Below are 16,720 nucleotides of genomic sequence, written 5' to 3' on the forward strand. Positions count from 1 at the left end.
TGCTGGTTGGCAGTAACTTTATCTCTCTCCAAAGATTAGTACATAGACACCTGACTTCATGCGCTCAGTGTTATATAACTTTTGCCAAATGTGACTTTATTATTCTTCCCTCCTAAGTAGGTTCTAATCTAGATGGAAGTATTCCTGTGTCTCCGTTCTACAGTGTCCTAAGTAGGCATCTAGATGGAAGTATTCCTGTGTCTCCGTTCTACAGTGTCCTAAGTAGTACACATACAGTATACGCAGCCATATACACATACAGTATACGCAGCCATATACACATGCAGCATACGCAGCCATATACACATACAGTATACGCAGCCATATACACATGCAGCATACGCAGCCATATACACATACAGCATACGCAGCCATATACACATACAGTATACGCAGCCCTACACACATACAGTATACGCAGCCATATACACAGACAGTACACGCAGCCATATACACATGCAGCATACGCAGCCATATACACATACAGTATACGCAGCCATATACACATACAGTATACGCAGCCATGTACACATGCAGTATACGTAGCACGTACACATGCAGTATACGTAGCCACGTACACATGCAGTATATACAGCCATATACACATGCAGCATACGCAGCCATATACACATACAGTATACGCAGCCCTACACACATACAGTATACGCAGCCATATACACAGACAGTACACGCAGCCATATACACATACAGTATACGCAGCCATATACACAGACAGTATACGCAGCCCTACACACATACAGTATACGCAGCCATATACACATACAGTATACGCAGCCATATACACATACAGTATACGCAGCCATATACACATGCAGTATACGCAGCCATACACACACACAGTATACGCAGCCATATACACATACAGCATACACAGACATATACAGCCATATACACATGCAGTATACACAGACATATACATATACAGTATACGCAGCCATATACACATGCAGTATACACAGCCATATACACAGACAGTATACGCAGCCATATACACAGACAGTATACGCAGCCATATACACATGCAGTATACGCAGCCATACACACATGCAGTATACGCAGCCATATACACATACAGTATACGCAGCCATATACACATACAGTATACACAGCCACATACACATACAGCATACGCAGCCATATACACATACAGTATACGCAGCCATATACACATACAGTATACGCAGCCATATACACATACAGCATACGCAGCCATATACACATACGCAGCCATATACACATACAGTATACGCAGCCATATACACATACAGTATACGCAGCCATATACACATGCAGCATACGCAGCCATATACACATGCAGCATACGCAGCCATATACACATGCAGCATACGCAGCCATATACACATGCAGCATACGCAGCCATATACACATGCAGCATACACAGCCATATACACAGACAGCATACGCAGCCATATACACATACAGCACACACAGCCATATACACATACAGCATACGCAGCCATATACACATACAGTATACGCAGCCATATACACATACAGTATACGCAGCCATATACACATACAGTATACACAGCCATATACACATACAGTATACGCAGCCATATACACATACAGTATACGCAGCCACATACACATACAGCATACGCAGCCATATACACATACAGTATACGCAGCCATATACACATACAGTATACGCAGCCATATACACATACAGCATACGCAGCCATATATACATACGCAGCCATATACACATACAGTATACGCAGCCATATACACATACAGTATACGCAGCCATATACACATGCAGCATACGCAGCCATATACACATGCAGCATACGCAGCCATATACACATGCAGCATACGCAGCCATATACACATGCAGCATACACAGCCATATACACAGACAGCATACGCAGCCATATACACATACAGCATACGCAGCCATATACACATGCAGTATACGCAGCCATATACACATACAGTATACGCAGCCATATACACATGCAGAACACGCAGCCATATACACAGACAGTATACGCAGCCATACACATACAGCATACGCAGCCATATACACATGCATTATACGCAGCCATATACACATACAGTATACGCAGCCATATACACATGCAGAACACGCAGCCATATACACATACAGCATACGCAGCCAAATACACATACAGTATACGCAGCCAAATACACATACAGTATACGCAGCCATATACACATGCAGTATACGCAGACATATACATATACAGTATACGCAGCCATATACACATGAAGTATACACAGCCATACACATACAGCATACGCAGCCATATACACATACAGCATACGCAGCCATACACACATGCAGTATACGCAGCCATATACACATACAGTATACGCAGCCATATACACATACAGAATACGCAGCCATATACACATACAGCATACGCAGCCATACACACATGCAGTATACGCAGCCATATACACATACAGTATATGCAGCCATATACACATACAGTATACGCAGCCATATACACATACAGTATATGCAGCCATATACACATACAGTATACGCAGCCATATACACATACAGTATACGCAGCCATGTACACATGCAGTATACGCAGCCATATACACATGCAGCATACGCAGCCACATACACATACAGTATACGCAGCCATATACACATACAGTATACGTAGCCATATACACATGCAGCATACGCAGCCATATACACATACAGCATACGCAGCCATACACATGCAGCACACGCAGCCATATACACATACAGTATACGCAGCCACATACACATGCAGTATACGCAGCCATACACATACAGTATACGCAGCCATATACACATACAGTATACGCAGCCATATACACATACAGTATACGCAGCCATATACACATGCAGTATACGCAGCCATATACACATGCAGTATACGCAGCCCTACACACATACAGTATACGTAGCCATATACACAGACAGTATACGCAGCCATATACACAGACAGTATACGCAGCCATATACACAGACAGTATACGCAGCCATATACACAGACAGTATACGCAGCCATATACACAGACAGTATACGCAGCCATATACACATACAGTATACGCAGCCATATACACATACAGTATACGCAGCCATATACACATACAGTATACGCAGCCATATACACATGCAGTATACGCAGCCATATACACATGCAGTATACGCAGCCACGTACACATGCAGTATACGCAGCCATATACACATGCAGCATACGCAGCCATATACACATGCAGCATACGCAGCCATATACACATGAAGCATACGCAGCCATATACACATGCAGTATACGCAGCCATATACACATGCAGTATACGCAGCCATATACACATGCAGTATACGCAGCCATATACACATGCAGTATACGCAGCCATATACACATACAGTATACGCAGCCATATACACATACAGTATACGCAGCCATATACACATACAGTATACGCAGCCATATACACATACAGTATACGCAGCCATATACACATACAGTATACGCAGCCATATACACATACAGTATATGCAGCCATATACACGTAGTAGTAGTAGTATAACTATATAAGATCTGAGGTTCTACGTTCTAACACAAACTGCAATTACCTCCAGCTGTAAAGGGTTAATACAGTGCTACTAGACTCCTTCACCCCATTACCTGTCATCTACCTGTCTGTAACCCCTTCCTGTCTCCACACCTGTGCACAGGTAAGGAGGTATGATGTCATCACCCTCTCTCCAGCGGTATGGATAACAGACTCCTACAGGCAGAGAGATCTCTTACCTGCGCCGCGCTGTCCCATGCTGGCTGTCACATAGCAGACCGGGTGCTCCAGTCACACAGGGTCACCGGCACCACCCCTCAGGATACTGCTGACAGTGAGCAGGGTGAGGGCTTCTCTGGGCCAGCTGGGAAAAGGCTGGGTCCTGGAAAGTGCTCGCCTCATTAACCCATTCACTGCCAAGGGGCTGGGGAACGCACACCTCATTAACCCATTCACTGCCACAGGGATTGGGAACGTACGTCTCATTAACCCGTTCACTGCCATGGGCTGGGGAACGCACGCCTCATTAACCCATTCACTGCCAAGGGGCTGGGGAACGCACGCCTCATTAACCCATTCACTGCCACAGGGCTGGGGAATGCACGCCTCATTAACTCATTCACTGCCACAGGGCTGGGGAACACATGCCACATTAACCCATTCACTGCCATGGGGCTGGGGAACACACTCCTCATTAACCCTTCACTGCCACAGGGATGGGGAACGCACGCCTCATTAACCCATTCACTGCCACTGGGCTGGGGAACGCACACCTCATTAACCTATTCACTGCCACAGGGCTGGGGAACACACGCCTCATTAACCCATTCACTGCCACGGGGCTGGGGAACGCATGCCTCATTAACCCATTCACTGCCATGGGGCTGTGGAACGCATGCCTCATTAACACATTCACTCCCACAGGGCTGGGGAACACACGCCTCATTAACCCATTCACTGCCACGGGGCTGGGGAACACATGCCTCATTAACCCATTTATTGCCACAGGGCTGGGGAACACAAGCCTCATTAACCCATTCACTGCCACGGGCTGAGGCACGCATGCCTCATTAACCCATTCACTGCCACAGGGCTGGGGAACGCACGCCTCATTAACCCATTCACTGCCACGGGGCTGGGGAACACATGCCTCATTAACCCATTCACTGCCACAGGGCTGGGGAACACACGCCTCAATAACCCATTCACTGCCACGGGCTGAGGCACGCACGCCTCATTAACCCATTCACTGCCACGGGGCTACGGAACGCACGCCTCATTAACCCATTCACTGCCACGGGGCTGGGGAACACACGCCTCATTAACCCATTCACTGCCACAGGGCTGAGGAACACACGCCTCATTAACCCATTCACTGCCACGGGCTGAGGCACGCACGCCTCATTAACCCATTTACTGCCAAGGAGCTGGGGAATGCACACCTCACTAACTCATTTATCGCCACAGGGCTGGGGGACGTACGCCTCATTAACCCATTCGGTACTTGTGTATTATCACGGCGCCCCCGATTTCCATCGCAGGGCATTGTACAATGAAAAATTGCGTTGCATCGCATGTGATATGATCGCATGCGATGCGACGCGATTTCAAACGATTTTTAATTGTACAGGCACCCAGATGCCTTATTACCATGTTAAATGCCCCCCAGACCCGATTTTTAATTGTATACCCACCCTCATGGGTCTTGAGTATGTGAAATGCCCCCCATTGTTAACGCCACCCCACTATGAACGCCAACCCGAAGCGTGGCGAGCGCAGCGGTACGCGTCCTCCGACCTTTTCATACCCCCACTATCCACCTCGGCCACCGAGCCCAAAGCGTGGCGAGCGAACGCGTAAACCTGTGAAGTAATGCGCGTCCGCTAGCCACACTTTATACAATCAACTCCACGCCAACGTGGATAGTGGGGGTATAAAAAGGTCGGAGGATGCGTACCACCGCCCTTTGCGGGCTCGCTATGCTCGCCACGCTTCGGGTTGGCATTGATAGTGGGGGGCCGTTAACAATGTGGAAGCATTTTACATATTTATTACCCATCAGGGTGGGTGTACAATTACAAATCGGGTCTGGGGGTGCCATTTAACATGGGACTCAATGGCAAATCGTGTCGCATAACATCGCATGCCATTGTAATGGCATGCGATGTGACACGATTTTAAAATTGTACACACAGCCCCGGGAAAAGGCTGAAATTGGGTCCATCGCATGCCATCGCATACCTTAATTAGTGGTATGCAATGCGATGGGCACTGTGATAATATACAAGTACCACACATTCACTGCCACAGGGCTGGGGAAAGAACGCCTCATTAACCCATTCACTGCCACGGAGCTGGGGAACACATGCCTCATTAACCCATTCACTGCCACGGAGCTGGGGAACACATGCCTCATTAACCCATTCACTGCCCCAGAGCTAATAAATGCATGCCTCATTAACCTACTCACTGGCAATGAGCTGGTTAAAAAAAAAGTAATTAACCCAATCACTACTATGGAGCTTGGGTGGCGCGGGGGAGAGTGCACCTCATTAACCCATTCAATACTAGAGAGTGGGATAAAGGCACGCCCATTCATTGTTATGGAACTGGAAAAACCCATTGATTTCTATGGATGTTAGGGGAGAGCACCCCTCATTAACCCATTCATTTCTATGGAGTTGGAAAAAGCACACCTCATTAACCCATTCATTACTAGGCAGCGGGAAAAAGCACACCTCATTAACTGTCATGGAGCTGCAGTCATTAACCCATTCATTTCTATGGATCTGGGGAGAGCACCCCTCATTAACCCATTCATTGCTGTGGAGCAGGCAAAACATATTCACTGCTTTTGAGCTAGAAAAGGAACCGCCCTTAGCAAGGGGCTGTATGTGTGACGCTGCGGTTACCCTTTATGAGTAGTGGTTATCGCTCCTTCCTTCTATTTAACATTAGGCCTCTGCTAATAATTGTTTTCATGGGCGACCACATCGCCATAGCCGGCAATGGGCACTGTTCTGCCTGCACCTTCAGCAGGTGTCACCCTACACCTGGGCCTACCGTACTATCCCTTTAAACTGGGACACGTATGAATTACACATGTTCTGTGGCTGATTAAACCAGGTGAGATGCAGGGTTCCAGTCAGCCAGCCACAGAACCTGCATAAAGGGGGTGCAGTCTATGTAAATGAGGGGTGTGGTCTATGCAAATGACACCACCTTTGGGCCACGCCCCATCCACTGCTCCGCTGAACTATGCGCACAGCGTCTATTCCTTTTAGGCTGGGGGGACTCCCGGGTCCGGGCAGGATGTGGGACCGCCCCCCCACCCCCCCCCCCCCAAAAAAAAAAAAACACGGGGTGGTCCAGCGAAAAACGGGACTGTTGGGAGGTATGATAAAGGGATAGTATGTGAGCCTGCCTATACCTGACAGGGTGCTATCCATAGGTTGACAGTAATTAGGTAGACAGAAAATAGGGCGACGCATGAAAAAGGTTGACATGCATTTGGTCGACATTGTTAAAAGGTCAACACAAGCAATTGGTTGACATGGAAAAGGTCAAACTGAAAGATTTAAAATATAATGGAAATGGCGATGGCGGCATGTAGAGCAGGCGACAGCAGCTGCCATTAGGTCGACATGGTCATCAGGTCGACAGTTTTTCATGTTTTCTTTTTTCAAAAAAGATGGTTTTTCCTACTTTACTATCCAAGTGGACATAGAGGGAGAATATAACAGTGTGCCGAGTACAGCGAGCCCTGCGAGGGGGCGCAGTACAATTATTTGGTGTCCATGTTGGCGTAAGTCGACATAGACACCAAAAAAACTTGAAAAACTCTGGTTGACTGATTTCACGTTAAACTAATGCTTGTGTCGATCTAAGTTCTGGCTATGGAATTACCCTTGAACAGCCGGCACAGGGCCGCCGTCTAAGCCAGAACAAGCGCCACTTGCCTGTAACTGTGCGCCAGGCCTGCATTCAGCTAAATCAGTTTAAGTTAAGCTTTGAGAATTAGTTGCAAATCTTTGACCATGTTCAGACAATGCGGGAAACCTGTTAGACAATCGCTTTCCAACTGAAATTGTGCATTTCACAGATGGAAAGAGTGAACCTCTCCCTCCATCTTCTGGACTAGACTCTGACTTGGAACAAGCTCTAAGGGCGGGATGTATTAAGCTGAAAATGCGGTAAAACCCCCGATTTCGGGGGTTTTACCACATTTTCTAATGTATGAAAACACGGCCGCCGTGTCAAGGCATAGCAGGGTATCGCCACCTTTGGGTGGCGATACCCTATAGAAGCCTATGGGCTTCTATCGCCGCCCGCTGCCAACCCGCCGCTTCCGCCGACCCTCCTCTCCTCCTCCCTCCAGCTTACCTTGCATCAGGTCCTCCTGGACCCGGAAGGTAAACCCCTGCTCCCCCTAGTAAGGCAGCCGGACATCCTTCCGGCTGCAGGGGAGAGGAGGAGGCGCCGGGGACAGTCTGCATAGGCTTCCCGGTGTGAGGGGAGGAGGAGGTGCCTAGGAGGTGAACCCCCCTGCGCACACCACATCACAGGTATCGCGGGCGATGTATATTAATACATCCCGACCTGAGGATTAAATTTACTAAGATGGGAGTTCTATTGTAGATGGGATGCAGGGAGAGGGCATCCAGCTCCCAGAGGTAGGGTGCGGGGGCGGGGGCCATGCAGTGAAAGAGGTCAGAGCCAGGGGTAGGACTAAATAAACATGTGAGGGGTCGGGCCATTGTGATTGTATCATCGTGGCCTCACCCTCCACTGTGTAATACCTGTATTACAGGCATTGCACAGAGGGGGCGGGGCCACAATGACGCGTTTTGCGTCATCTGAACCTCACAGGGCTTCTGCTGAGGGGGGGTTGCGGGATGCTGCTGCTTTTGCGGGGGACTTGTCCACCTTTCTTTAGGGCGGGGAGGTGGACCCAATTTTCGGGAGCCTCCCGGCCATTCCGGGAGGGTAGGCAAGTATGATGGGATGGTGCGAATAGCAACCAATCAGATTCTACATCTTGTTTATTTAGCACCTTCTAGACCATAATAGATATAATCTGATTGGTTGCTATGGGCAATATCCCATCTTCAATCTGACCTTAGTAAATTTACCCTCTATCTCTTTCAGTACAACGTGGATAAAAAATAGTTCCGTTTCCCTGAGGAGAATACGTCTCCCCAACTCACTCATGGCATAAATGGAGAAAAACAGGCCGGGCCCTGTCATTCGCCTGATCCATTATCCCCTTTTTTCCCGCCAAGATTATAAAGTCCGCGTCCTGAGTCAACAGAGCGCCATCTTGACCCACTTGGGGCCCGGGAGCTGGAAAAAAAGTCTGCGTTTTGCCTAGACCATTGGTTCCCAAACTGTGTGCCTAGGCACCCGCGGGTGCCTCAGGACACTTGCAGGGGTGCCTTGGGTTGGTGGACGGATCAATTCATATTATTTATGGTAAATGTACCAGACAAAACCAGTGCTGGTGGACATACAGAAGCAAATCATGTCCCTCACCAGATAACTGTGACATATAAACACAATGCACTTAATTAAAAAAAAAAATAATCTGAATTTCTCGATAAGAAGCATTTGGCCTAGGGGGGCCTTGAAAATATTTTGATGCTCTAGGGTGCCGTAATTCAAAAAAGTTTGGGAACCACTGGCCTAGACTATGCGGCGTCCATCGAGGAAACTACAGAACCGAAACGCTGCTAATTGAGCATCCTCCAGTAGCGCACGCAGGGGGGGTTTCTGAGTACCCAGAAACCCCCCCAGGAGTCTAAGGACCCTAGACTGAAAGCTGAGGGTCCCCTCTTTCCAAGGGTATAAAAAATTTAAAAATCGGCCCTTGGGAACCGGAGATATCTGACTTCAAAGCAGTTGTCCCCATCCAAGCCTGTTAATTGGTCTTCCCAGTCAGAAATTTCACTTTCTGTCTGACTTAGAGTTTTTCTGAGGGTATATTCCAAAAGCTTGGATTCTCCTTCTTTGATGGACACTAGTAGCTTGTCTCTACTGTTCCCAGAACCAGAGATATCAGCCTTCCAGCAGCTGGTTACTGCTCCAGCTCCACACACCTGGTATGTAGTTTTATATTCTCGTTGGCAGATTGCTCTGCCTCCTGAACTCTGATCCCCTAGTCCCCAATTGGTAGGTGGGATTCTCTAGTTTTTAATTCCATTAAAATCTAAGAAATCTATTTTTGGGAACTGGAGATATCTGCAGTCAAGCAAGCTATCCTCCCACCAGAAAATTATGAATAATATGCCCACTCCACTATACACCCCTCCTCTGCATATTAAACATCCTCTACCACACTGGAAGTTCTGTATCAGGGCCCCTTCATTCAGCCCAATGCCCCCTTCTCTCACCCCATCTCCCACCATCTGTGCAGTAAAGGGGTAATTAGTGGAAATTACTGATCCAGGCCCTACATGCTGAGCGGTTGATATAATAACCCCTACCACCCGTGGGACATCAAAGCTTCCGCTCATAGCACCACCCACCCCTACCGCTGAAGGATCAGTAGGGGCCCCAATACATTGCTATGCTTAGGGGTCTACACTGCTGTTGACTCCCCTGTATATTTATATATGTGTGTGTGTGTGTGTATTTTATATATATATATATATATATATATATATATAGAATGATGTGTCACAGGATGGCACTCAATGCAGGTAATTGTTAATAGTCCGGTGCCAGGTACATATGAGAAACATGAAAGCACTTACCCCCTCTTACAGGAAAGGATTGGAACCAGCACACGGATATGAAGTGAAAGAAAAAACGTGGTTTATTGTACAAGCATTATTGCACAACAGACAGCTGTTCACCTGACAGCCGTTTCAACTGCATGGCAGCAGTTTTCATCAGAGGTCAGACCTCTGATGAAAACTGCTGCCATGCAGTTGAAACGGCTGTCAGGTGAACAGCTGTCTGTTGTGCAATAATGCTTGTACAATAAACCACGTTTTTTCTTTCACTTCATATCCGTGCGCTGGTTCCAATCCTTTCCTGTAAGAGGGGGTAAGTGCTTTATATATATATATATATATATATATATATATATATATATATATATATATATTATTTATATACATTTGGTCTATCTTTAATACTTTAACTGACCCGGCATATACTGGGTCACCTAAGTGTCCATCTCCGTGGTTTGCTCCGCCCCTCTGGAAACCCCCTTCTGAAAATCCTGCGTTTGCCACTGTCCTCGCCAGAAAAATGACTGTATCCCCGTTACCCCGCTCAGGGGTTGAACAAACCGGTGCTGGCAAGGATCGAGCCTTATTAATCTGTAACCTGCTGCGGGGTCGGGAAATGGACTGGGTTCCTGGAAATACGATCTGCATTAACCTATTCACTGCCTCGGAACATTGGGAAGTGTTGGCAGGAATATGTCTCCCCCAGGGAGTGCGGCGGCTAAGCTGACAGCGGGCAACCCTTACCACCCGCAGGAAGACATAGACGCCCCGTGTGTAGACAGGCGCAATCAGACGCCGACATCTATGGAGCAGGCAATAGAGTGTAAAAGAGGCTTTAATTAATAAACACAGCAATATGTACACAGCGAGATTGGGGACGCCGCCAGTGCACAAAGGACTTTGTTTGCAAACAGTCGGCTTGATAAGGGGTCACTATTTAGGATCATGTTTATTGTCAGGCGGATATCAGTGTACTATGCCGTGTGCACATAACTGTTAATAATGTACCGGAACGTATGAGAGGGTCCAGAAAAGTGCTGTAATCTGGTTCTGCCATGTGGAGGCAACGTTGCTCCCCTGATGCTGCCATATTGTGCTACGGTCACCTCCTCCCATCATGACAAGAACAATGTTCATTAATTTATTATTGTTTATTTCATTTCACAGGACAGAGAATACTTATTAATTCACACCAGTCCTGGCGGTATCTAGATGGCTGACAGACAGTGCCTATGTCGACTTAAATATGGTCAAAATGTTGACATGGCGATGGTCGATGTATTTTCTACTTTACCATCCAACAGTGGTAGCAGAACGGGGCTTCGTTCACCATGGGACATGGTAAACTAATTGCGGGTCCACATGATCTTGTGTCGGCACTAACACCCCAAAAAAGTGAAAAACGCATGTTGACTTTCTGATATGCCAACCTTTTCTGTCAACTTATTGCATGTGTTGACCTTTTTTCCAGCATGTTGACTTTTTGGGGGTCGTGGACTGTTGACCTAGACATGGTCTATGAGTTTTACCACACCCAACCCCGCCTTACTGCATACCTGCCAATATATGAGAGGTCGGAAGAGAGACCATTTGTGTGCGAAGAAGGCCAATTGCCCAAAAAAGAGGCACGGCCCTTACTGTCACTCCGGGAGCGTGCCCATTGGCCTGCAAGCTGCTGAGCTGCCCCAGGTTCTCCTGCACTGGTGCGAGCAGTGGTGAGACAGAGCTCCACCAACCTCTACCAACCTCCTACCCATAGTGCACTGCGGCCTGTGCAGGTGGGATGCGAAACCCAGACAGTTGGGGGGTATGCCTTTGCCAATGGAGAGTACAGTCTAAGTTTTCTACCACATGAGTGCCCACACTGGCATCATCTGCCAAATTCCGATCGAACAGAAGCTGACCCAAAAAAGCAATATTGTAATTTACCATGTGTGTCACTGGACACCCACAATTACATCTGTCAGTCAGTTGGAATCCGATGAATCACTCAATATGATATATTTACCTTTAATATGGTAAACATGTTGGGTAATATACATATATAAATACAGAGAGAGAGACCTGTTCATGATTTACTGATTATGAATGAGGGCCAGAAGCTCTGAGCTGGAAAAGTAATAAAACGGAGAGTGATAAACCACGAACCAATCAGCTACTACCTGTCATTTTTCAAACACAGCCTGTGACATTACAAGGTTGGAGCTGATTGGCTGGTGGTTTTCCACTCTCCATTTTATCGCTTTTGAAGCTTAGTACATCTGGCTAGTGAGATATAAATTCTATGCTATATCTGCCGTGTTCTGCACAATAAGACTCTTCTGTCCCAATATACTATTACCCAATATATGTCCTCGGTGCCGCTTCAATCGTCCAAAGGGCATTTGATGGATGTGTGATTTGGGCTGTGTCTCAGTTAGTGGGAGACCCACTGGTGCCTCCGCGGTCATCGCCCCCCAGGACGACTGACCTCTGGATACTAGTCACAATATAAACAGGTCCTGAGCTGTCCGCAGTATCCTAATACCTGCACATCGGAGGTTATAATACAGAGACACACCTACAGTCCTACACAGGACTCTATAGGAACAACGCTGCTGTAATGTCCCTGTAATCAGGGACTCATATGAGTTACACAGGTCCCGGGGCTGTCCGCAGTATCCTAATACCTGCACATCGGAGGTTATAATACAGACACACCTACAGTCCTACACAGGACTCTATAGGAACAGCGCTACTGTAATGTCCCTGTAATCAGAGACACATATGAGTTACACAGGTTCCGGGGCTGTCCGCAGTACCCTAATACCTGCACATCGGAGGTTATAATACAGACACACCTACAGTCCTACACAGGACTCTATAGGAACAGCGCTACTGTAATGTTCCTGTAATCAGAGACACATATGAGTTACACAGGTTCCGGGGCTGTCCGCAGTATCCTAATACCTACACAACGGAGGTTATAATACAGACACACCTACAGTCCTACACAGGACTCTATAGGAACAGCGCTGCTGTAATGTCCCTGTAATCAGAGACACATATGAGTTACACAGGTCCCGGGGCTGTCCGCAGTACCCTAATACCTGTACATCGGAGGTTATAATACAGACATACCTACAGTCCTACACAGGACTCTATAGGAACAGCGCTACTGTAATGTCCCTGTAATCAGGGGCATATATGAGTTACACAGGTCCCAGGGCTGTCCGCAGTACCCTAATACCTGCACATCGGAGGTTATAATTAGAGATGTGCACCGGCCACTTTTCGGGTTTTGGGTTTTGGGTTTTGGGTTCTGATTACCTTGAGGTTTTGGGTTCTAATGGGTTTTGGCAAAACACCTCCTAAGTGTTTTGTGTTTGGATTTTTTGGGGTTTTGGGTTCTGATTTTTTTGTTAAAAATGCATAAAAACAGCTAAAATCGCAGAATTTGGTGGGTTTTTTTGCTCCTACGCTATATTGACCTCAATAACATTCATTTACACTCATTTCCAGTGTATTCTGAACACCTGACACCTCACAATATTGTTTTTATTGCCAAAGTTTGCACTGAGGTAGCTGGATAACTATGCTAAGCCACACAAGTGTGCGGCACAAACACGTGGCTCATGTAAGAGTGGCACTGCAGCGGCAGATATGGCAGTATTAGGCAGTGAGCCCCAGACCAGACGGCAGATACGCCAGTATTAGGCAGTGAGCCCCAGACCAGACGGTACATACGGCAGTATAGCCAGTGAGCCCCAGACCACAAAGGTAGAGATATACGGCAGTATTTAATTATTTATTAGGCAGGCAGTATTTAATTATTTATTAGCCAGTGAGCCCCAGACCAGACGGGACATACGGCAGTATAGCCAGTGAGCCCCAGACCACAAAGGTAGAGATATACGGCAGTATTTAATTATTTATTAGCCAGTGAGCCCCAGACCAGACGGTACATACGGCAGTATAGCCAGTGAGCCCCAGACCACAAAGGTAGAGATATACGGCAGTATTTAATTATTTATTAGCCAGTGAGCCCCAGACCAGACGGTACATACGGCAGTATAGCCAGTGAGCCCCAGACCACAAAGGTAGAGATATATGGCAGTATTTAATTATTTATTAGCCAGTGAGCCCCAGACCAGACGGTACATACGGCAGTATAGCCAGTGAGCCCCAGACCACAAAGGTAGAGATATATGGCAGTATTTAATTATTTATTAGCCAGTGAGCCCCAGACCAGACGGTACATACGGCAGTATAGCCAGTGAGCCCCAGACCACAAAGGTAGAGATATACGGCAGTATTTAATTATTTATTAGGCAGGCAGTATTTAATTATTTATTAGCCAGTGAGCCCCAGACCAGACGGTACATACGGCAGTATAGCCAGTGAGCCCCAGACCACAAAGGTAGAGATATACGGCAGTATTTAATTATTTATTAGCCAGCGAGCCCCAGACCAGACGGTACATACGGCAGTATAGCCAGTGAGCCCCAGACCACAAAGGTAGAGATATACGGCAGTATTTAATTATTTATTAGCCAGTGAGCCCCAGACCAGACGGTACATACGGCAGTATAGGCAGTGAGCCCCAGACCACAAAGGTAGAGATATACGGCAGTATTTAATTATTTATTAGGCAGGCAGTATTTAATTATTTATTAACCAGTGAGCCCCAGACCAGACGGTACATACGGCAGTATAGCCAGTGACCCCCAGACCACAAAGGTAGAGATATACGGCAGTATTTAATTATTTATTAGGCAGGCAGTATTTAATTATTTATTAGCCAGTGAGCCCCAGACCAGACGGTACATACGGCAGTATAGCCAGTGAGCCCCAGACCACAAAGGTAGAGATATACAGCAGTATTTAATTATTTATTAGCCAGTGAGCCCCAGACCAGACGGTACATACGGCAGTATAGGCAGTGAGCCCCAGACCACAAAGGTAGAGATATACGGCAGTATTTAATTATTTATTAGGCAGGCAGTATTTAATTATTTATTAGCCAGTGAGCCCCAGACCACAGACCGCCAGACTGGCAGATTCAGTGCAGGCAGCAGTGCAGCACCAGTGGACTATATATATATTTATATTTAATATAATTAATTAATAATTATATATATAATAAATGGCACAGCACAGCACCAGAGGTATGCCCCAGCACAGAGGAGACAGTACTACAGGCAGGTACACAGTTAGACTGTTCTCCTAAGCAGAGGAGAACATAGTACACAGCAGCACTGAGGGAGACAGCCCTAGCAAATAAAATAATTAATTACAGCACAGTTCACCAGAGGTAGACCGCACAGAGGAGACAGTAGTACTACAAGTACACAGTTAGACTGTTGTCCTAAGCTGAGAACAGAGTACACAGCAGCACTGAGGGAGACAGCCCCAGCAAATAAAATAATCAATTACAGGCAGCACAGCACACCAGAGGTAGACCGCACAGAGGAGACAGTAGTACTACAAGTACACAGTTAGACTACTACACAGCAGCACTGAGAGACAGCACCAGCGATTGCAAAAGCTCAAGGACAAGCTCAAGTTTAAGCCCCAGCAGCAGCACCAACACACCCTCTCCCAACCCACTACTTAACTGGAGTGAAGATGGCGGGGGCGCGGCAGCTGCTTATAAAGCCTCGCGAAATCCGACGCCGGGAGATGACGTTCTAATCACGCGGACGGACCGAGTCAGGCGGGAATCTCCGAGCGCTGCTCGGAATCGGGCTCGGAATGATGACGTCCGTGGGGGCTCGGATCTCTGATATCCGAGCCCGCACATCTCTAGTTATAATACAGACACATCTACAGTCCTACACAGGACTCTATAGGAACAGCGCTGCTGTAATGTCCCTGTAATCAGAGACACATATGAGTTACACAGGTCCCGGGGCTGTCCGCAGTACCCTAATACCTTCACATCGGAGGTTATAATACAGACACATCTACAGTCCTACACAGGACTCTATAGGAACAGCGCTACTGTAATGTCCCTGTAATCAGAGACACATATGAGTTACACAGGTTCCGGGGCTGTCCGCAGTATCCTAATCTGTCAGAATGGGGCGCGTGAGCGTCTCGTGTACGTACGCCCCCTTCTGGCGTATGGCGAACAGTTGCGATTGGCGATAGAATCACCAGGGGCACCTCCAAAGTATGCTGCTCCATCTGTATATCATTATCGATGCTTATACCATTGCATCATGCACTCAGCAGAATGGAGCAGGGATACTGTAGGTGCGTGTTTGCAGAAGATCGGATCAGTGTGAGGGCGAGGGTCACGTCCTTTCCAGGATTTTATTTGGAACACAATGTACCAGGGAAGGCAGCCTACGTATGTGATGCCTGTAATCAAGGACGCCTGTGAGCAAGGACACACATTCCAGCTGTTTCCTGGGATCAGTGATCAATACAT

The 16,720-nt window shown here is 47.1% G+C and overlaps 1 protein-coding gene across 3 annotated transcripts in view; it reads right to left on the minus strand.

Moving 5' to 3' along the window:
* The window catches only part of IGFALS (insulin like growth factor binding protein acid labile subunit), a 32,279-nt gene that overhangs the window by 11,257 nt on the left and 4,302 nt on the right, over positions 1-16,720 (minus strand). Inside the window, exon 1 of one of the 3 annotated variants that reach the window (XM_083152579.1) lies at positions 3,811-3,944. The exons of 1 other annotated variant lie outside the window; for it this stretch is intronic. In XM_083152579.1, coding sequence (XP_083008705.1) covers positions 3,811-3,829 — 19 coding nt within the window. In that variant the 5' untranslated portion in view covers positions 3,830-3,944. One more of the 3 variants, XM_083152581.1, reaches the window with a different exon arrangement.

The sequence above is a fragment of the Crinia signifera genome, chromosome 7, assembly GCF_055691185.1.
Source record: "Crinia signifera chromosome 7, ASM5569118v1, whole genome shotgun sequence".
In the NCBI taxonomy this organism is placed as follows: Eukaryota; Metazoa; Chordata; class Amphibia; order Anura; family Myobatrachidae; genus Crinia; species Crinia signifera.